Source organism: Artemia franciscana, chromosome 21, assembly GCF_032884065.1.
Source record: "Artemia franciscana chromosome 21, ASM3288406v1, whole genome shotgun sequence".
NCBI classification, from domain to species: domain Eukaryota; kingdom Metazoa; phylum Arthropoda; class Branchiopoda; order Anostraca; family Artemiidae; genus Artemia; species Artemia franciscana.
The window spans coordinates 30,720,225-30,743,511 of NC_088883.1; the positions used below are offsets into that span (position 1 = coordinate 30,720,225).

At 35.2% G+C, this 23,287-nt stretch overlaps 2 protein-coding genes across 4 annotated transcripts in view; one reads left to right on the forward strand and one right to left on the reverse strand.

Annotated features, from left to right (window-relative positions):
* Positions 1-23,287, forward strand: part of LOC136040871 (uncharacterized) — a 685,992-nt gene that overhangs the window by 415,551 nt on the left and 247,154 nt on the right. The gene's annotated exons all lie outside the window — the stretch shown is intronic.
* Positions 1-23,287, reverse strand: part of LOC136040869 (frizzled-5-like) — a 445,049-nt gene that overhangs the window by 413,371 nt on the left and 8,391 nt on the right. For 2 of the 3 annotated variants that reach the window (XM_065725259.1, XM_065725258.1), the window contains exon 2: positions 13,406-15,479. In XM_065725259.1, the coding sequence (XP_065581331.1) occupies positions 13,566-15,473 (1,908 nt within the window). In that variant the 5' untranslated portion in view covers positions 15,474-15,479 and the 3' untranslated portion in view covers positions 13,406-13,565. Of the gene's footprint in view, positions 1-13,405; positions 15,480-20,673; positions 21,096-23,287 lie in introns of those variants that run through there. The other variant, XM_065725260.1, reaches the window with a different exon arrangement.

A 23,287-nucleotide genomic window follows, 5' to 3' on the forward strand; every position in this document is an offset into this window, starting at 1 on the left:
CAGACACTATTTTTATTTTGTTTAATTATTATTTTATAAAAAAATATTATTTATATTTTATTTTATTCTTGATATTTAAGAATTGAGCTACTTTCAGCATTTCAAGTGCTGCTTAAACATTTGTTAATGTAACTGGTGAATGTTAATGTAACATGAAAGGGGCTGTTCCCTCCTCAACACCCCACTTTTTACGCTAAAGTTTTTTACTGTTTCAAAAAGTAGAGTTAAGAGAAAAAGTCAAATTTTAGCGTAAAGAGCGGGGCGTCGAGGAGGAAAAGTCCCTTACATATACGGAGTAATTTCTGTTCATTTTAAGTTTTAATGTCGCTCCTTACTTTCAGTTAAAAATAACTTGTTTCTTTTAAATTTAATTCATCGAAAAGAAGCGAGGTGTTTTGTTCTATTATTACTAAAACAATGCTTAAGCTTTGAACCTCTAAGAGTATTTCCAACGGCTTTATGTGTAAACACCAATAAATGTATATTTGTAGAATTTAAAAAAGGTGTCCTCGCAAGTGATCTAGGAAAGACCTCCTTAGCGAGGGTATACTGGTGACCTCTTTATATCAAAATAAGTAACCTAGAGATTTGAGGAGGAGGACCTATTCAAAAAACAGACAAATTATAAAGATACCATAAAGAACTATAGAAAAAAATAACCTGCTATCTTTCCTCTTCCCAATAGAGCGTACTCGGGCTTCACCTTCCGAATATATTACTCCTTAAATGTTTAAAATATTCCCCGGAGCAGGGAAAGCGGAGGTGGCGGTGTTACCGAGCAGAACTATATAATTTTTAAACAGCTTTGATTCTTTATAGTTTGGATTTCGATTAAATTTATAAATTCATTTGGATCGAACCTGAAACGGGAAACTATTTTTTTTAGAGATTATAAATTATCCGGTGTTAGATTAGTTGAATTAGAAGAACTGACATTATTTTTGTACAACCCTAAAAAAGACTTAACCCTGAATTGCCTCTCACTCACTTGGACTGTCTTGGCCTTTTTTTTACAATTATCCATGACTGGAGGACCACAACTACTGTGTGTGCGTTTAAATTTTCATCAAGTAATTCTAACGACTGAAATCCCCCCCCGTACATTTTGAAAAACTATCTTTTTGGGGGAGTTTTTGAGACAGACGAAGCGAAAAATTTACCCCCCTCCCAAAAGAAAAAGAAAGTCGCGAATTTTTGGCAGTGTTCAATAATGTTTAAAGTATATTTTTTCCGCCGTCAGAGCAAAATAGTTAGTGGACATTAGTATGCAAAACATTAGATAGTTTAAAACATGCACACACAGAAGCATATTGTACCCTTTTAGCTAAGGTAATTGTCTTATCTTCGGGTCAGTATAAAGTGAAATTAAAAAAAAAGTCAACAATCATATTTATTTAGCAGTTATTTTTACGATTATGCTGCTAGCGTCAGTTTTTTTTTCTTTCAAGGACACACGTTTTTCTAATGTCGGGTTTTCATACTTTTTGGTATTTTCAATGATTCTAGAGTATCCAGTTTGATTCACACAAATTAAACGAATTAGCATATATTAGAAACTTAATCATCGTCCGTTCCCCTTTCCTGGAAGCGAGTTTGGAAATACTGGAATGGTTAAAGTAACCCTCCTAGCGTCTTATCGATTTTGGAATATATCTCCATGGATATTTTCTCCAGGACTAGAAAGTGGAGAACTAACATTAAAGCAAGAAGTCTTTTTAGGACCTTCAGCAATGAATTTGGTGATTTTGAGTGGGAGAAAAGACATAGGGGGGTGAAATATGAGACAATAAAGATATGATGTGTTGTTTATGGGTCGTAAGATTTTGTGGAATTGGTGGTAATTGTTGTCCTATGGCATAAGACCAGATAATTTCCTTAATGATTTTGTTTTACAAGCGTTAGGGGTAAGTATACGAAACTTACCAAATTACTTTTTGATATTTTAAGAACGGACAAGAGATATGTTGGGCAAGTATTTCCGTAGATTTAGATTACAGTTACGCTGTCCAGGATCCTTCAAACAAAAAGGGCAATCCGAGTTAAAAGCTAGTAAATTAAAAGAAATGTGAAACAAATTGACTGACCATGTACCGGGTTTAATACCCTCTCGAAGGTTTCATAAAAATTGCCACTGGACGTTTCCCCTTGTTAGAGCCTTTCTTGAAATGTATTTAAGTTTCAAGTTGTGCAACTCATTAACATTCCGAATTTATTTGGAATAATTTTTTGAAGTTATTATTCCAAGTTTATTTTGGGATTATTTGGAATTCATTGCATTTTTTTTCTGGGTAGAATAGAGCAGCTGTCCTCCGCCAAAGTTAAGTATCTACACAACAAATCGACCTTGGGCTAAGAATGGGACTTCGTGTCTCGATATGGCTAGTGAACTGGTGCCTTCAGAATTCTATGGCACCGCCATCTGAATTTTCTTAGGTGCGGCCTAGTATCTACAGGGGTAACAACATATTTCGTTGGTTTTGCACAGTCAAAACCAAGTACGGACCCAGTTTACACTATACATACCCTAGTATGTAGTTTACAAGCAGACCCTAGAAATACAGTACCCAGTTTCCACGTCCAGCAGAAAAACTGGTGGGAAGAAAGGTATGTTGGAAAGCCTATTGATGGAATTCTATCTTTCGTCCGTATGCCCCGTTTCAAAAACGAAAGACAATTCGCTATTTCTAAGATATTCTCGAAAGCTCAAAAAATACATATATTAAGTTGGCAGAAGACAGCCGGGGGCTTATGATTGTTTATTATATATTTTTTAATGTTTTTTATTGTTATCATAATTTCAATTTGATTGTGACTTTTTAAAATTATCTTCCCTAGCATTATTGTGCCCAGGATAAAAATTTGAATTTTTTTCAAAAATAAGGAAGTTAATTCTGATTTTCTATCTAATGGTTGCATTTACTTCTCTGGGGGTATGGGAGACCAACCAAGATCGAAAGAAAGTGTAAATTGATCTTGATCAAAGACTAACTAACATAGTGCTGTTATATATTTGCCACACCTAATGCCCATTATTCATCAACACAACCTAACTTTTTAGAGGTTTTGATTTTCTAATCCTTGCATCAAAACCTTGGTTGCTTAAAAATGAGAAAAAAATGGAATGTAAAATTATTAAATACGCTCATTTACCTTTTTTTTCTCTAACTTGTCTTTTTTTACTTGCTCTTGAAATCAGAGGCAACACTTTAATGTAGCCTGTAGCAAAGATATATAAGGCTTCGCTAAATTTTTTGTTCGATATAGTCAAAATACTTTTAAAATTAACCAACTCATTACTTTAAAGTATTATAAGATTAAAAAAAAATAAGAAATTAAAAAAAGTTATTTTCCCATTAATTTTATTTATGAACAGTTTCTAGCAATTTTCTATATGTGATTGTGCTGTATAGTTGAGCTTAAATCACTGGACAACCAATTCCCATTTTGTTGTTGTTTCGAGAGAAAAAAATATTTAAAATATTTAGTTCTATTGAGAGTTTTAGGCTCGATTATAATATACACCAGAATTTTCCATAAGCTGTAATTTTGAGGAACATCTGTCATTGTTTGTTGCCGTTGGGAGCTTTGCATGTTTTTGAAACAAATTGTTTAATAGAGATAGCCACCACGGTATCGTATGCTGAATTCAATAAGGTTTTTTCTTGGCCAAAATCTGGAGAGATTGTTTATTATATATTTTTTAATGTTTTTTATTGTTATCATAATTTCAATCTGATTGTAACTATTTGATTTTAACTATGTCTTTGGGGACAAAATTCTGGAGAAATTTTGGTCCAAATTTTCAAACGTCTGCTCTATGCTTAAGTTATTTTTCAATTAGTTTGTGGTAACGAACTGTAGTAAGGAGCGACCCGGCTCAATAGTAACCAAAACTCTAAAAAATGGAATTTTGATATCAATAGCTACATCAAAAGAATCGCATTTTAATGCTGATTACAAATATATAAGTTTCATCAAGTTTAGTCTTACCCATCAAAAGTTACTAGCCAGAGAAAATTTGCCTTATTTTAGAAAATAGGGGGAAACACCCCCTAAAAGTCATAGAATCTTAACGAAAATTACATCATCAGATTCAGCGTATCAGAGAGCCCTACTGTAGAAGTTTCAAGCTCCTATCTACAAAAATGTTGAATTTTGTATTTTTTCCCAGAAGGCAGATCACGGATGCGTGTTTATTTTTTTGTTTGTTTTTTTGTTTTTTTTTTCCAGGGGTGATCGTATCGACGCAGTTGTCCTAGAATGTTGCGAGAGGGCTCATTCTAACGGAAATGAAAAGTTCTAGTGCCCTTTTTAAGTGACCAAAAAAATTGGAGGGCACCTAGGCCCCCTCCCACGCTAATTATTTTCCAAAAGTCAACGGATCAAAATTCTGAGATAGCCATTTTATTCAGCGTAGTCAAAAACCTATAGCAATGTCTTTGGGGACGACTTACTCCCCCACAGTCCCCGTGGGAGGGGCTACAAGTTACAAACTTTGACCAGTGCTTACATATAGTAATGGTTATTGGGAAGTGTACAGGCGTTTTCAGGAGGATTTTTTGGTTGGGGGAGGGGTTGAGAAGAGGGGGGTATGCTGGAGGAGCTTTCCATCGAGGAATTTGTAACAGGGGAAGAAAATTTCCATGAAGGGAGCGCAGGATTTACTAGCATTACTTAAAAAAAAACAATGAAAAAATAAATATGAAAAAGGTTTTTTTCAGCTGGAAGTAAGGAGCAGCATTAAAACTTAAAACGAACAGAAATTATTACACATATGAGGGGCTCACCTCCTCCTAATACTTCGCTCTTTACGCTAAAGTATATTTAGTAATGTCAACTATTTATTCTACGGCTTTTGTGATTCAGGGGTCATTCTTAATGAATTGGGACAAAAATATGTCTTTTACTAATAAAAAGATTCGTAAAAAATTAAAAGTTCTAGTTGCCTTTTAATTAACCAAAAAATTGGAGGGCAAATAGGGTTCCTCCCCCGCTCTTTTTTTTTATCAAAATCATTCGATCAAAATTATGAGAAAGCCATTTAGCCAAAAAAATAAAAAAAATATGAAAATTTCGTTTTAATTATTCCTCTGCGGAGAGCCAAAATCAAAACATGCATTGATTCAAAAACGTTCAGAAATGAAATAAAAAAAACAAGTTTTTTCAACTGAAAGTAAGGAGCGACATTAAAACTTAAAACGAACAGAAATTACTTCGTATATGAAAGGGACTGCTTCCTCATCAACGCCCCGCTCTTTACGCTAAAGTTTTTTACTGTTTTAAAAAGAAGAGTTGAGAGAAAGAGTCAAAACTTGGATACGGTCGTGACAAATAACGGTTGGATACGGTCTTGTTCTCTTAGGAGTTTCACGGTGAAATCGATTATGAATTTACATTAGCTACATTTTTTGCATAATTAAGTTTCTGTTCAATATTTTTTGTTTCGTGTTTGAGAAAAAATCACATGTTTTGGTTTAAAAAAATGTTGGTAAAGCTTTCTAGCGCATTTTTGTATGTTGGAAATCCAAAAACATAATGACATTTTGGTCCAGTGTCCATAATTTTTATGTGACGATTGTCTGGAGCACCAGAAAATTCAAAATTTGCAATAAATTTATTTGATAAGTAAATAATGAATTTAAAAAAGAAATTAACGTAAATATATTAACTAATTAATCGATAAGTGTATGATAAGAACAATAAATTCTAGAAAAAATTCGATTAGAATTCTGAAAACTGGTTACGCCAAAACCATAGCTAGCGGAAGAATTTTGATTTTGAAAACTGATTTGTAAACCATTTGATTTTTAAATTTTGAAAACTGGTTACGCCAAATCCATAGCTAGCGGAAGAATTCTGATTTTGAAAACTGATTTGAAAACAATTTCATTTTCAAATTTTGAAAACTGGTTACACCAAAACCATAGCTAGCGGACGAATTCTGATTTTGAAAACTGGTTTGAAAACCATTTGATTTTTAAATTTTTAAAACTTTTAAATTTTTTTTAATTTTTTACTTTTTTTTAACTTTTTTTAAATTTTAAACCAAAACTATAGCTAGCAGAAGAATGCTGATTGCATATTCAAATTCAGGGTAAAATTTTACATGAGCAGTACAAAAAGCTGTCTATAAACAAAAACTGTGTTGCACAATGTAATCAGATAGGGTGCATGTAACTCTAAACCAATAAGAACATGTGCACTTTGATTTGGGAAGGCCAAGATGTTAGACGTCTTTCACTTAAACCATCAAAACAGCTTAAAATTTGCCTTAGGCATCACTATTTTGTTTCAAAAGTTTGTATTTACGGAGGGGGGGCTGAGGATGCCTAAAAATACAAGGTTATATCGTTTTACTCTATAACACCCAAGATGTTTACACCTGTCAATACCCAAGATGTTTACACCAGCCAATATCCAAAATGTCACTCCTCTACTTTGTGTACTGCTAAGCTTAGGAATGTAATCTTAAATGTTTCAAGGGAAGCATTTTTCTGTAATAGGAAGGTAGCTATCGCCTGTATTCTGGCTTAATCGAAATAAAGGGAGATTAGAGATCGGTACAACCTCCCCTCAGAACCTTGTCTGTATTTATCGTCATGCTGGCGCAAATCTAGAAAATTGTGACATAAAAATGAACTTTTTGAGGTATTAGAGGTATTTTTGAGGTATGCACTTTCTTTTTGAGGTATTTACTTGATTTTGATTTAGGACGGCCAAGATGTTAGACGTCTTTCACTTAAACCGTCCAAACAGCTTAAAATATAACCATCCAAACAGCTGAAAATACTTGGTTTTGATTTAGGACGGCCAAGATGTTAGACGTCTTTCACTTAAACCGTCCAAACAGCTTAAAATATAACGTAGGCATCAAAATTTAGTTTCAAAAGTTTGTGTTTGTGGGAAAAGGCACTGAGGAAGCCTAAAAAATGCACGGTTATGTCATTTTTAACGCAACGGTTTACATGTTACTTTTTCAGTTTAACCGCATTAATTTGATTTAATTAATAATTAAATGGAATTATTAATTTAATGATTACAACATTCTGTTTAGTTTTCTTACTAAAGAATGTTCAAAATTGTCGCTTTAAACAGTGTTTTTGTTAGGACCTTTATGACCCTTTTTTGCGAAACCTGAATTAGAGTTTTCCAGAATGAAAATTTAAGCGGTAGATCTACCCCTTTACCTAATTTATGACTACGCCCCAGACCTTTTTTTTTAAAAAAAAAGCTTTAAAGGACAAACTAAATTAAAAAAAATATATGGTTACTGAAGCCAGTCAATTAAGTCACTAAGGTGAAGCATCAGCCAGACAGAAATAGAGAGATTATTGTCATATACCTCCGTAATATAAGCTGTGCCTTAATCTTATTTTGTGACTTAGTTTCCTTCCGAAAAATCATATTATTCGCTTTTCCTAATTTCCTTCCGACCAATCATATTATCCCATTTTACTCATTATAACTGTGACTAAGTTTTTAGCCAAAACACGCTGGTGACATTGGGGGCGGAGTTGTGAGGGGGAAACCTAAAATCTTGGAAAATACTTAGAGTGGAGGGATCGGGATGAAACTTGGTGGGAAAAATAAGCACAAGTCCTAGATACATGATGACATAACCGGAACGTATCCGCTCTCTTTGGGGTAGTTTGGGGGGGGGGGTTAATTCTGAAAAATTAAAAAAAATGAAGTATTTTTAACTTACGAACGGGTGATCGGATCTCAATGAAATTTGATATTTAGAAGGATATCGTGTCTCAGAGCTCTTATTTTAAATCCTGGCCGGATCTGGTAATATTGGGGGGAGTTGGGAGGGGGAAACCTAAAGTCTTGGAAAACGCTTAGAGTGGAGGGATCGGGATGAAACTTGGTGGGAGGTAAAAAAAAAGGTAAAAAGGTAAAGGATACGGCATTAGACTTTACAGTCCGTACCGGCGGTGCTGATCTCCGTTTCTTGGCCCTTCAGCCAGGAAGTGCAATGGGGGGTTGAGGGCCAGCCATCCTGTGCTATCGCACACCCTTCCTGTTTACCTTCCCCAGACTTCTCCAGGTACCCATTTAGAGCTGGGTCGACTCTAGCTAAGCTTACAGAGTCACGCCACTGACCCCCGTCCCAAACCGAAGAATTGGATACACTGGGATTCGAACCCGCGTCCTCTCAGACAAGGGATCCCGAATCCAGCGCACCAACCCACTCGGCCAGGGCGGCTAATAATGGTGGGAGAAATAAGCACAAGTCCTAGATACATGATTGACATAACCGGAACGGATCCGCTCTCTTTGGGGTAGTTGGAGGGGGGGGGGTCAATTCTGAAAAATTAGAAAAAATGAGGTATTTTTAACTTACGAACGGGTGATCGGATCTCAATGAAATTTGATATTTAGAAGGATATCATGTCTCAAAGCTCTTATTTTAAATCCCGACCGGATCTGGTGACAATGGGGGGAGCTTGGGGTGTCGGAACCTAAAATCATGGAAAACACTTAGATTGGAGGGATCGGGATGAAACTTGGTGGGAAAAATAAGCAGAAGTCTTAGATACGTGATTTACATAATTGGAACGGATTCGGTCTATGGGGGGGGGGGGGTAATTCTGAAAAATTAGAAAAAATGAGGTATTTTTAACTTACGAACGGGTGATCGGATCTCAATGAAATTTGATATTTAGAAGGATATCATGTCTCAAAGCTCTTATTTTAAATCCCGACCGGATCTGGTGACATTGGGGGGAGTTTGGGGGGAACCTAAAATCATGGAAAACACTTAGATTGGAGGGATCGGGATGAAACTTGGTGGGAAAAATAAGCAGAAGTCTTAGATACCTGATTTACATAATTGGAACGGATTCGATCTATGGGGGGGGGGGGGGGTAATTCTGAAAAATTAGAAAAAATGATGTATTTTTAACTTACGAAGGAGTGATCGGATCTTCATGAAACTTCATATTTAGAAGGACCTCGTAACTCAGATCTCTTATTTTAAATCTCAACCGGATCCAGCGTAATGGGGGGGGGGGCAGTTGGGGGGACCGGAACTCTTAGAAAATACTTAAAGCGGAGAGATCAGGATGAAACTGGATGGGAAGAATAAAAACCTGTCTAAGGTACGTGACTGACATAACGGACCGGATCTGCTCTCATTGGTGGAGATTGGGGGGGGGGGGGTAATTTTGAAAAGTGAGGTATTTGTAACTTACGAAAGGGTGGCCAGATCTTAATGAAATTTGATATTTAGAAGGATCTTGTGCTTTAAAACTCTAATTTTAAATTCCGACCAGATCCTGTGATATTGGGAGGAGTTGGAGGGGGAAACTGGAATTCTTGGAAAACGTGAAAATTGGGGTATTTTTATCTTACGAATAGGTGATCGGATCTTGATGAAATTTGATATTTAGAAGGAATTCATGTCTCAGAGCTCTTATTTCAAATGCCGATCAGATCTTTTGACATTGGGGGGAGTTGGAGTGGGAAATCTTGGAAGACACTTGGAGTGGAGGAATCGGGATGAAGCTTGGTGGATAGAATAAGCAAAGGTACTTGATACGTGATTGACGTAACCGTACTGGATTTGCTCTCTTTGGGGGAGTTGGGGGGAGGGGTTCAGTGATTTGGCGAGTTTGGTGCTTCTGGACGTGCTAGGACGATGAAAATTGGTAGGCGTGTCAGGAAGCTGCACAAGTTGACTTGATAAAGTCGTTTTCCCTGATTCGACCATCTGGGGGGCTAAAGGGAGAGGAAAAATTAGAAAAAAAATTAGGTATTTATAAATTACGAGTGGGTGATCGGATCTTAATGAATTTTGATATTTAGAAGGACATCGTGTCTCAGAGCTCTTATTTTAAATCCTGACCGGTATTAAGCCTCTGACTTTCCTTTTAAATCAATCTATTGATTCTTAGAATTTTGTTAGAGCTCATACCATATGAGCTCTTGGCTCGTAGCTCTTCTTGCCTCGTCACAAGTGCCACATGAGCTCTTAGCTCTTGTTAATTTGTCACGAACAAAATAAAGCTAAAAAAATTTTAGGAGATTCTTTTAAAAATTTTTCTGAATTGAGAAATTGATAATTATGAATTATAGAAATGAGCTCTTGGCTCTTAGCTCTTCTTGCCTCGTCACAAGTGCCATATGAGCTCTTAGCTCTTGTTCCATATAAAAACCGCAGATGATGGTGGGCTCTGAGTCTGTCATTAGAAGAAAAATGATTCAATTAAAATGAAAAATTGATTAAGATATTTAAATAAATAATTCAATAATAAAAATAAACAAAATGAATCTAAATTCGTTTCCCTTGACCCTCCCCTACCCATATTTTTAACAATACTCTTTTTGGTATTTTTTATTGAAAAAGGCCTTTTTTGGTATCCATCAAAAATTTTACCCTTCTCAGGTTTAATTGAATTAAACTTACCCTTAAGTTTTTATTTAATTTTTTTTAAATTAAAATCAAATAGTTTTATTTCTTTCCGGGTCTTATGATTTGGTTCATCTTTTTTTTAGTTTATAGTTTTAATTATACACAACTGTTGCAAGTAATTGCCTGCTATGTGTAATCAGAAGACCGTACTTTTTCAACCTTATCACCATTGCTCAATTTTTAATCGCCTTATTTATTCTGTGCCATAATTTTTGAAGATTTGTTTATCACTTAAAACTGTCAAGATCAACAGCAAAATTTTGTTCTGAGAATTTGCCAAGAGTTAGATTAAATAAAATGTAATTTATTATCCCACGTGACTTTCATATTTTGAAAATCATTTTCACGTGCCATCTATTCCGCCACGTTTAGTGCATCAGGACCTGTCTCAATAACCTCAGTCTTTGGACAATTAACTTTGGATGAAATCTTCTATAGCACTTATATTTTGCTGTTGCTCGGTCTATCCCGCTTGCAGCTGACCATGCGAGGACGAATTTTTAGCGTACAATTTCTAACTAGTTATGTCAGGCATTTTTTTGGTTCCTAAGAAATTATCGTAGTCTATAAGCTTTTCAGGGCTATATCAATATTCTAATTGGAGGGTTGGATTGCGATTATACTAAAGGATTTTTATGTTTTTTACATCAAATAACAGAAAATGGCGTATATTCACTAGCCAAATCGATTAACTCCTCTTTTATTGTTATAGTATTCATCGGTAAAGCTTTTAATTACCTCTTAAAATTTCACGTTCTGCAAGAAATTACAGTACTTATGTATTATACGAGAAACATTCGAGAAGTGAAGTTTGGTTAATGCTAATGAAATAAAACAAAATATGATGCAAATATAGTACTTTATTAGCAAAATTGTGAAAACTACAACAAAGAATTATGGAAGGTGGGCCGTCCAGAGCGCATTATATTAAATACGTAACAACTAGCCTACTCTAACCAAAATACCAAATAAATATTTAATTAAAATATAGCTACTATATATTTTCCGAGCGAGCCGAAGCTAATTGTCTGGTATTATCACCGTGAAAAGCGGGTAATTTCTTATGTTTGCGATCCTAATTCTCGAGTGTTTCTTGTATAATACTTAAGTACCGAAATTAACAAATAGTTCGTGGTAACGAACTATTGAATAGACTTTTGAATAGAATAGAATAGAATTTTGATACCAATAATTACATCAAAAGAATCGCATTTTAATGCTGATTTTAAATATATAAGTTTCATCAAGATCAGTTATACCCATCAAAAGTTACGAGCCTGAGAAAATTTGCCTCATTTTAGAAAATAGGGAGAAAAATCCCATAAAGGTCATACAATCTTAACGAAAATCACACGATCAGATTCAACAAATCAGAGAATCTTGTTGTAGAAGTTTCAAGCTCATATCTACAAAAATGTGGAATTTCGCATTTTTTGCCAGAAGACAGATCACGGATGCGTGTTTGTTTGTTTTTTTTTGTTTTGTTTTTTTCCCAGGGGTGATCGTATCGACTGAGTGGTCCCAGAATGTTGCAAGAGGGCTCATTCTAACGGAAATCAAAAGTTCTAGTGTCCCTTTTAAGTGACCAAAAAAATTGGAGGGCACCTAGGCCCCCTCCCACGCTCATTTTTTCCAAAAGTCACCGGATCAGAATTCTCAGACAGCCATTTTATTCATCATAGTCGAAGAACCTAATAACTATGTCTTTAGGGACGACTTATCCCCCCGCAGTCCCCGTGGGAGGGGCTGCAAGTTACAAACATTGACCTGTGTTTACATATAGTAATGGTTACTGGGAAGCGTACAGACATTTTCAGGGGGATTTTTTGGTTTAGGGGGGAGAGTTGAGGGGGGGGGGGGTTACGTGGGAGGATATTTCAATGGAGAAACAGCTTATGGGGGAAGATAATTTCAATGAAGGGGGCACAGGATTTTCTAGCATTATTTGAAAAAAACAATGAAAAAATAAATATGAAAAGTTTTTTTCTACTGAAAGTAAGGAGCAGCATGAAAACTTAAAACGAACAAAAATTATTACGTATGAGGGGTTTACCTCCTCGTTATACCTCACTCTTTACGCTAAAGTATTTTTAGTAATTTCAACTATTTATTCTACGGCCTTTGTTATTCAGAGGCCATTCTTAAGGAATTGGGACAAAATCTAAGCTTTAGTGTAAAGAGCGAGGTATCGACGATGGTTGAGCCCCCTTATATGCTCAATAAAAACATACGAATATAGAAGTTCGTTACGTAAGTTAATTCGTAAGTTACGTATATTTTTTACCAATGAAAACGTTTTTAAAAAATTAAAAGTTCTAGTTGCTTTTTTAAGTAATCAAAAAGTCGGAGGGCAACTAGGTCTCCTTCCTCGCTCCTTTTTTCTCAAAATCTTCCGATTAATTGCAATTAGTTAATATACAAATTTCGTTTTAATTATTTATGTGCGGAGAGCCAAGATCAAAACATGCATTAATGCAAAAACGTCCAGAAATTCAATAAAAAAACAAGTTTTTTTAAATGAAAGTAAGGAGCAACATTAAAACTTAAAACGAACAGAAATTACTCCGTATATGAAAGGGGCTTTCCCTCCTCAACGCCCCGCTCTTTGCGCTAAAGTTTCTTACTGTTTTAAAAATAGAGTTAAGAGAAAGAGTCAAACTTTAGCGCAAAGAGCGGGGCGTTGAGGAGGAAAAGCCCCTTTCATATAAGTATTCATCAAGTATTAGCTCGTCATGTGATATAATAATAATACAAATTAAAGATAATTATATGAAAACCTCGCTTCAAATAAAGTTGAACAAAAATAAAATCCAAATAGACTAAAGTTAAGTTATGAAAGAAACCAAATAAAAAGAATTTTCCCCTGAGACTGGCCAAAAGACCCCCCCCCCCTTTCGAATAAATAGTCAGGTACGATTTTAATTGTAATTACATGCTGTGATAAAAAAATACAATTTTACTAATCTATTACTAGATTAAGAGGCTAACCTTTATTCGACGAATGTGATATGGTGCTCGTTCGTATAATATTTCGTCCAGATTCTGCTGCATAAACGTTGCTATTTACAATATTGTACAAATATACTCCGATTTATAATCCTATACACATGAGATCACAGTTATAATATGTCCGATTTTTTTTATGGTGTCACACATGACTCAGAGGGGAATGTTTATGAACACTACTCAACTGGCTTTGAACACTACATGCCATCTGCTGCTTTATAAGGGGTCTTTGTGATGGATGAAGCTGAGAAATAGGTGATGGCGTTGGCAGCAGAGGGGGTCCAAGAGCTGGAGGTACGAGAGGGGGTGGCAAATATCCAGGTGTTGCAACTTTTCTTCCACAGAGTCTTGCACCGAATTTTCGCCAGGATTCTAACGTTTTTCCAGACCATATCCAAAACCCTGATGTTATTCCTATTACAAGGGACATGAAGTACTTCAACATAAATATGGAAAAGTCTGGTTTTGGAGGGGACATGTGTGAATCAGGGTTCCATCGCATCATTATTTGCGTGTATGTACAGGGGCATACTAAAGGCTTTGTCCATTCTCTATAATTGAGCAATTCATAGAAATAGCATCCGATGACAATGACTGCTGGTGCAGTGTAGAGAACGTTAAAAATACCAAGTTTCAGCATAAGCTTTTCGAGCTTTTGTGCCTTGGCTCGACCTTGCTGCTTAATAACATTACGAATTCGAATTAAGCTCACAAAGCCTGCTAGCTGGAACGAGATTCCTAGGAGGAGATAGATAAAAAGAGGGATTATGACATAGGTTTTCAAATTCTCAGGGTTTTGATTTCCAACAAAGCATATACCAGACACACTATCTCCATCTATAGCTGATATTATTAGTATTGTAACTGACTGAATAGTTGGTAAAAACCAGGCAACCATATGAAAGTATTGAGAGTATTTGGCAATGGCCTCATTCCCCCACTTCAATCCAGCTGCTAAAAACCAGGTAAAGGACATGATTACCCACCAAAGTCCACTGGCCATGCCGAAAAAGTATATTAAAAGAAACACTACAGTACATGCTACAGCTCCATTAGATGTATAACGGATCATGTCACCATCACAGGCGATCTCTGGTTTTCCCATAACGATGCGCGTAATGTAGCCAATGCTTACCATCATATAGCACCCAGCTAAAAATACGACTGGTCGTTCCGGGTAGCGGAATCGATCCATATCAATTAGAAATGTTGCTACTGTTAGAAAAGAAGAAAAGCAGCAAATAACAGACCATGAAAACACCCAATAATAGCCAAAATTTAATTCTTCTTCGGAGAAGAATTGATTTTGGCATGGCATAGCACAATTTTCAAGTCCTCCGGTGGAGACACTGCGGTTGTAGCGGAAGTCACCTCGTTCTATTGGAATAAGTGGATTCTTGCAACGACATGTGCAATCTATGGCTTCTCCAGATGATGGTAAGACAGTTTTTGTTTCATTTGGACATGGCTTGTTTTTACATTTTTTCGTTGGACGCTTTGTCGAGCTGGTATAAGTTGATTCTGGCTCCATGCCAGCTGGGAGGGAGCCATTTTTGGCATCCATACATAAATTACTAGTGTCACCATACTCTGGCAGTTTATCACAGTTCATTCTCTCTGGCCAGGCAAATCCATATTGCCTCATTAATGGCGCACAACCTGCTTTAGCTCGTTCGCACACACTTTTACAGGCGGGTAATGGAGCATGATAATCCTCAATACATATTGGTGCGTACATAGAACATAAAAAAAACTTCAGATCTGGGGAACACTGTATTTCAACTAGTGGCCAAAACTGATGAACCTCCAACCCTGCTTCCTCCTGTGTGTCGTGATTAAATTGATTGGGCATGGAAGTGTAATTGTAGCCAATGCCTCGACACATAGGGATTGAGATTTCCTCACATCGTGATGCAGTTGTTTGGTCAAGTGTTGTTGACAGTATGTCGTCATTACGGAAACCTGATGCACCACCGTCGCCAGTAACTAGTTTCACGAACGTCAGATACAGGCAGCAAATTATGGCCCTCGTCGTTAGCGACATCTTCATTTTCCCCTGAAATGCAAAAATCAATTAGAATAAAATAAGGTAGACTTCAAAAACATCAATATTAATTTGTGTTTAGTGTAATTTGTGTTTAGCGTAGCACGAGAAAAATGTATCAAATTTTAGTGTATGGTGGTATTTTGGTGTAAAAGTATTAAAAAAATTAATATTAATTTGTGTTTAGTGTAATTTGTGTTTTGCGTAGCACGAGAAAAATGTATCAAATTTTTGTGTATGGTGGTATTTTGGTGTAAAAGTATTTAAAAAAATCAATATTAATTTGTGTTTAGTGTAATTTGTGTTTTACGTAGCACGAGAAAAATGTATCAAATTTTAGTGTATGGTGGTATTTTGGTGTAAAAGTATTAAAAAAAAATCAATATTAATTTGTGTTTAGTGTAATTTGTGTTTTGCGTAGCACGAGAAAAATGTATCAAATTTTAGTGTATGGTGGTATTTTGGTGTAAAAGTATTTAAAAAAAAATCAATATTAATTTGTGTTTAGTGTAATTTGTGTTTTGCGTAGCACGAGAAAAATGTATCAAATTTTAGTGTATGGTGGTATTTTCGTGTAAAAGTATTTAAAAAAAATCAATATTAATTTGTGTTTAGTGTAATTTGTGTTTTGCGTAGCACGAGAAAAATGTATCAAATTTTAGTGTATGGTGGTATTTTGGTGTAAAAGTATTTAAAAAAAAATCAATATTAATTTGTGTTTAGTGTAATTTGTGTTTAGCGTAGCACGAGAAAAATGTATCAAATTTTTGTGTATTGTGGTATTTTGGTGTAAAAGTATTAAAAAAAATAAAACAAAGTAAGACTCCCAAAATCCTAAAATTAAGGTTCCTAAAAATTACTTAAAAATTTCAAATTAAGAATCCTCAAATTGGCGAATTTCCTGTTCCTTTTTTTCTTTATTTGTATTTGAGAAAATTTTTTAGAAAGTTTTTTTTCTTAAAAACGAATTTGAGATCAAATTGTGTTTGTTTCAGAAAGAAAAAAGTGTATTCGAATAGAACGTGACAAAGTTCATCAAGCTATTCAATTTACCCTTTTTTGTGTGTTCCTAGGGCGTAAATAATTTGTGTTCCTAGGGCGTAAATAAATAATTAGGGCGTAATACTTATAATAAAAATGCAGCTTGGATATCTTGATGAATTATGAAACTTGAACGAAAAAATTCATAAAAAAAGGGTAATGTTCAAAAATTCAAGTGTTCAACTTTGTTATTCTTCTGTGTGGGAAAAGGCCTTATTAAATACACACCAATTTTTTGTCTTGAGTGTCATGGTGGGATCAAATTGCAAGTTGTTGGAAAAGAACACATTCCTTAGAACAAAATAGGCGGGGCTTCTAAAGGTCAAACCAATGCCTTTTTTAATATTTTTATGAAACAAAAGTTGCTTTTATTGGAATAGAACCTCCTTATTTTTTCCATGGTTTCTTAATGGCTCTAGTCACAGCTGGGACGTAAAAAGAGGAAGGGGCCTCGGGACCTGTCCCCGCATTATCACATCCATATTATCAAACATGTGTCATTTATCGTCCCCCCGGAAAATTGTTACATAGGTGCGTTAATGACAAGGGAGGGTATTGTCATCCCTAGATAATCATCAAAAGTAAAGGTATCAATCTTGTAAAGGTAAATTCTGGCTCAAGACAGTGCAGTTCCCCCGCACTTGGTTAGTAGAGAATAGATTTCAGGATAATTTTCACATGCCTTGTCTGGCTTTCGTAATTTACCCCACCCCCCAAAAAAGAACGTATGTGCCTATTAAATTATTTATTTGGGCAAGATTTGGTTTTAAGGCAACTAATTTATTCTAGATGGATGGGGGGGGGGGTCGGGGTAATCAAGATCTTTAAATCCATCTAAACAGAAAATCATTCGATAATTACAGAAGAAATTGTAAAATCTAAATTTTCGAGGGATATGAGCCCACGAGGGTTGGTTTTCAACTTGTATTCAAATATATTTGTTTCCTCTTTTAATAATAATAAAAAAAAACTTTGTCCTGTGGTGACGCAGTGGGTTTGACCTTAGCTTGGTAATACGGGACCCAGAGATCGAATCATGCTGCAGGAATGCACCGCAGGGCCGACGCAGGGACCTTAGTAGTCAAGAAGCGTCGTTAATCCGATACAATAATAAAAAAAAGTTTAATATTATGTTGAATCACTCTTCAGTCTGGTTCACCAGTCTTCATGTTATTTCAAGAATAATACTGTGACAAATTCCAGACATTTGCTTATGCCTTCTTACTTTTCTTTGTCGGACTTTTTTCTGGTGACACCAGAGGGGAGGGGGGATTCCAAAAAAATAATTGTATGAAACGAAAATTTTCGAACGCCTAAGATTTTCGAGACGTTGGGGGAGGGATAGGCATGTGCACAAAGATTCTAATATGTGTTATGGAAGCCAACATTGCTTCCGAAGAAGCAATGTTAGTTATTTCATATAAATATCATTTTTGTTATAATGGCTTTAAGTTTGCGGCCAATGTTCTGTTTTTGAAACCAATTTGTGTCTGTTCATGAGGGGTGGGGGTCTAAATATAACGGCTTTTCACCATTTCCTATAATAAAAACTATGCATTCTTGATTTGTTCTCATTATTAAGGGATTGGTCTAGCTCAGTCTACCCCCCCTCTACTGGCTATGCCACGGAAGATCAGCTAATTTCTAACAAAAAGGAGGGCAGTGGAGGAGATTACGAACTAAATAACGACATGTTTGTTTCAAGCATTTCGAATTAAATTAAAACTATATCAAAAATAAAAATAAACTATATAAAAAACTATGTAAAATAACTGTCAAATTTAATATTCATAAATTTTAAAAACCTTTAGATTTGTTTCTAAGAAGATTTGGACAAAATGACGATAATAGATTATTTTTCTTGTTGCTGAAATCTTGGCGCCAAATGAGTTCAAACCGCTCTGTCGCCATACAAGACATTTTAGCCTAAAAGGTCGTATTGAAATTTTGCTAATTACCTAAAGCTCTTTATGGTAAAATCTTTGTAAAAGGGTCAGGGAATAGATACTCTCAAATCTTGAAATTTCATTCAAGTAGCGAAACCGAGACAATAATTATATAAAGAGAAAAGGCAAGAATAATAGTTATGGCTGTACTTATTCGTACATTTTTTAGAACAAATTAGAGATAGACGCGTATGTAGAGGAGAGAGAAGGGGGGGGGGGTCTGACGGTGATAATTTGCTTAAAAATTCTTCGTTTGCTGGCCAATAAAATGTTTAGCTTAGCCCTCCATAATCAACTACAATCATTAGTTCGATACAAACAGCACAGAAGAAAAAAAAACACGCAAGTTAACCAGGGCCGTATCCAGGATTTTTAGGAGGGTACAAATATTTTATCCGGGAGAGGGGTACAAAAAACTTGAAAACGTATTAAAAATTGTTGATTTTCATTTTTGTTTTGTTTTTTACCTGTTGGACAGATATTGAGGGGGGGGGGGGCAAACCCACTATCTCCCTGCATATGGCCTTGAAACCAACACGCATCACAAACGGCAGTTATAAACCTCTGTTTTGAGGCTTCCAGGAAGGTTGAATGTCACGTCATTTTCATTGCACCCTTTTTTGGGGCGCTTTAGCCCTCTAAAATTATGTAAATTACCTTAAGCAAACAACTTTTGATGGGTACATTGAATTTTATTGAATTTTTTCAGATTTAGAATCACAATAAAAACAGATTATTTTGATATACATATAAAATATATATGTTGTAAATAGATTTCAGTTTCTTAGTCTTACTCTCTGTAAAAAAAAAGTTCCTCTCTTTACTAGTGAATGGTAACATTCACTATTTTTGAGATTTCAAGAAAACAAAACAATCATTTACATGGAGTAACAGACCTTTCCACAAATTATAATTGGAAGGGCTGTATCCCCTGGGGGAGGGGGTACTCGTTTTGGCATCCCCCCTAAATTTTCGTACGATTTGTAAAAGGTAACAAAAAGCAACAACTTTTTTGTTGCAAGTTTTGTATCTAGAAACCTCGATAATCACTAAGATTTTTCAAAGCCTTTTTTTAAGTCCACCCCTGCAAAAAAAAAATGGACACGGCGCTGGCATTTAGTAATTGAAGTTGACACTGGTCTTCAAGAAGAAGTAGAAAACCAATAATATTTGGTTCATACAAAATATGGATGTTTATGGTAAAGCTGATGTTCATATGTACCAAATTTTGAACAAAGAGAGGCAGACCGTATCCATGGGGGGGAGGTAATTTGACCCCCCCCCCCGCAAAAAAAAAATAGTCCGACTGGTAAAAATGTAACAAAAATGCATAAAATTTCTGATGTTTTTGAATTTGTTTCGTATTGAATAACTTTTACCTAGAAAAACAAACAAAAAATATCAAATAAACACACGTCTGTGATCTTTCTTTGTGGCAAAAAATACAAAATTCCACGTTTTTGCAGTAGGAGTTTGAAAACTCTGTAATAGGGCTCTCTGATACGCTGAATCTGATGGTGTAATTTTCATTAAGATTCTGTGACTTTAAAGGAGTATTTCCCCCTTTTTTCGAAAATAAGGTCCATTTTTTTAGGCTCGTAACCTTTGATGGGTAAGACTAAACTTAATGAAACTTATTTGAAATAAAAAATCTAATTCTTTTGATATATCTATTAGTATCAAAATCTCTGTTTTTAGAGCTTCGGTTATTATTGAGCTGGTTCGCTCCTTACCGAATCACCCTGAAAAATATTCCCCTCCTGAACAAAGATCGTGAATACGGCCTTGAAACTTACGGGAGAAATAATCCTCCAAAGTTTATGGTGAGTTTCACTGAGCTATTTACTTGTATTCTAACGTTATTTTCTTCTTCTCAAAAGCATTGGCTGTAGAAGGTTTTCTTAGTATATATAACCGCCAAGGGTGTAACTGGGGGAGGGGATACAAATAAGTTCAAAAACGCATCCAAGTTTGTATATAGCACTGTTATTATTTACGAGTCGGATAAAAGTTTCGGGAATGGGGGTTCAAACCCAGTGAAAGTCCACCCCTTGATACGGTCTTTGCTACTAGCAGGCAATTTAAATTCATATTGCAAGATAATGGACGCCTCATCTTCACTTATCTTTGATTCTTAGAAAAACTAAATTGGAATGAAAATTTGGCGCCATTCAAGGAACTGTTAATGATTGAGTGACAATTAACTGGGAATAACTTACATCCTGAATCTTGAATGAGGATTAAAGCAGTAGCTGAACCCCCTGGAAGGTTCTTTTAATGTTGCTTTTATTGTCAGGTGTTTTCTGTCCTATTCAAAATTTAGGGGAAGTCTACAATGATTGACGGCTTTAATATGTGGTCTACCCATGAAAGACTTGTCTCAGGTGATTAAGTCCATATGTCGTTAAAGCTTAGCTACTGTCAAAACTGGTGAGAATTGTCCGGGTGATGGAATTGTGAACGATGGATTGGCAGCACCGTAGCGGGGACCCCCTTTGTTCAATTGTCTAATTCAAAGCTGATCCAAAAAGGCACTTTTTTACACTGTTTAAAACGCGACGCTGTTTAAGACTGGGGTCGTTTGATACCAAACAATTAAGCTGATGAAACCATGGCCTTGTTCTAATTAATTTTCTTCTCTTTATCTTCGATTCTCTTCAATCATACATCCTCTCTTCAATATCTCTATTCATTGCTATTTTATCTAAAAAAAAGGAACCTATCAAACGATAGGTATTAAAAAAAATCCCTAGCATACATTATTCTGTCAGGACCAGAGAAAATATGTTTCCTCTTCCCTAAATAATTAAAAAAAAACTAAGTTTTTCCAAAGGAAGTAAAGAGCGAAGGTGAAACTTAAAACGGACAAAAATTATTACTCCACAGCCTATCTAATATATTGCTAATAATTGCTAAATGTAGATAAATGTAAATTTCTTATATTTAATGGGGTTAGTTCGTCTCATCCTTTGGATTGCATTTCTTTTTCCGTACCACAAGTTGCATATTTTCGATGGCTTGTGATTTCTGTTTGCAATTCTTTAAGTTCTTTTCGATTTCAGATGATTCGGGATATTCAATTTAAGCTTAAACTGGGGTATTCTAAAATTGTTGGAAATCGTGGACATTTCCGGCGACAAGCACTTACAAAGCAGTACTCGATTTTCTGCGACCATTCTCTGTTATTTTGTGCTGGTGTTTATATGCTTTCGAATAAAGGTTACCTAAATAGGGTCAAGACGGATTACTACCGGTATTTAAAGTTCCTAGTTTATTTACCACGATCATTTCGGAACCGAAGGTTAATTAGTAAATATCAGGCAAACGATATTGTTCTTTCAGTGGAAAAACTAACTTCAAATTTAGTTGATGAAGCGCCAATCTGTCTTGGTCCTAACAATCATCTTATCCGCCTCTTTTGCTAAATTTTTATTTTTTTTCTTGTATTTGTTTTTGTGTTCTTTGTTTTTCCCCTTGTACTCCACTTTTTCCCTTTTGTAAGTGGGTAAGAAAAAAATTATTATTATTATTATTATATATCAATAAAACTAGTACAAATATACAAACTAATTATGGTTCTCTATGTTTTTAGGATTATAGAAAACTAGCGCTTTACTGAAAACACAAAAGTCAGGAATAAAAAACAAGACTATTGATTAAGGAGTCAAAAGTATTATATATTATAATACTTATAATCAGTAACTAAATAAGTATGCAACTAAAATTATCTTAAAAACACAAGCGTAGAATTAAAATTGTTTTAATAATCATAAAATCTTTGAACAACATACAGAAATATTAGATTGATTTATCAGGTAGTATTTTGGTATCGCCAGCTATAATACCTATAGTGAGTAATATACAATCTTACAAACTGTAAGAAATATGCTTTCGTATTACTTGAAATGAAAATTAAATAAGACATAATGTGAACTCTGGAAATCTGGTTATTTCTGTATATATAACAGTGAATTTCCAGCTATGATACAAATTCTAAAGCTAGTCTATGGTCTTAATACTGTCAAGATGGCTTACTTCGAACTTGTCTACAAACTAATCATGACATGTCCTTTTCAAAACCAAAACGAGAGCCACTCATTGAACTGAGCCATTGGAAGAAGTGATACCAAATTAAACGAAAAAATAAAGCAACAATCCTAAAATGCTTTATTTGTGCTCTGTAGTGTCCTTAATTGGTTTGCTCTTACCGTACCAAAAACACCTTTATTATTTTGTGTTTTCAGTAAAGCGCTAGTTTTCTATAATCCTAGAAACATAGGGAAACATAATTAAAACATAATTAATTGGTTTATTTGTACCAGTTTTATTGATATATATTAGATAGGCTGTGAAGTAATACTTTTTGTCCGCATTAAGTTTTGACTTCGCTCTTCCCTACTTCCCTTTTCGCTCTTTTCCTTTGCACCCTAGGAACATTTCTATGATGTTTTAGTAACCCACTAGGCCTTTTCGCTCTTTTCGTCGCCTTTACGCTCTTTTCGTTCCCTTTTCGCTCTTTTCGTCGCCTTTACCTTTGCACCCTATGAGCATTTCTATGATGTTTTAGTAACCCACTAGGCCTTTTTCGCTCTTTTCGTCGCCTTTACGCTCTTTTCGTCGCCTTTACCTTTGCACCCTATGAGCATTTCTATGATGTTTTAGTAGCCCACTAGGGCCTGGAAAAAAGAAGGAAAAAAGGAAGACTGTTTTAATGTTTTTTAACTTTTAGTTACTATGGGCTGTGGTTCGCTCTTTACTAGGTTGCAGCTACTGCTTCAACCATCACAAAGACTCCATTGCAAATTCTCCCAAGAAATCTGTTAAATCTAATAG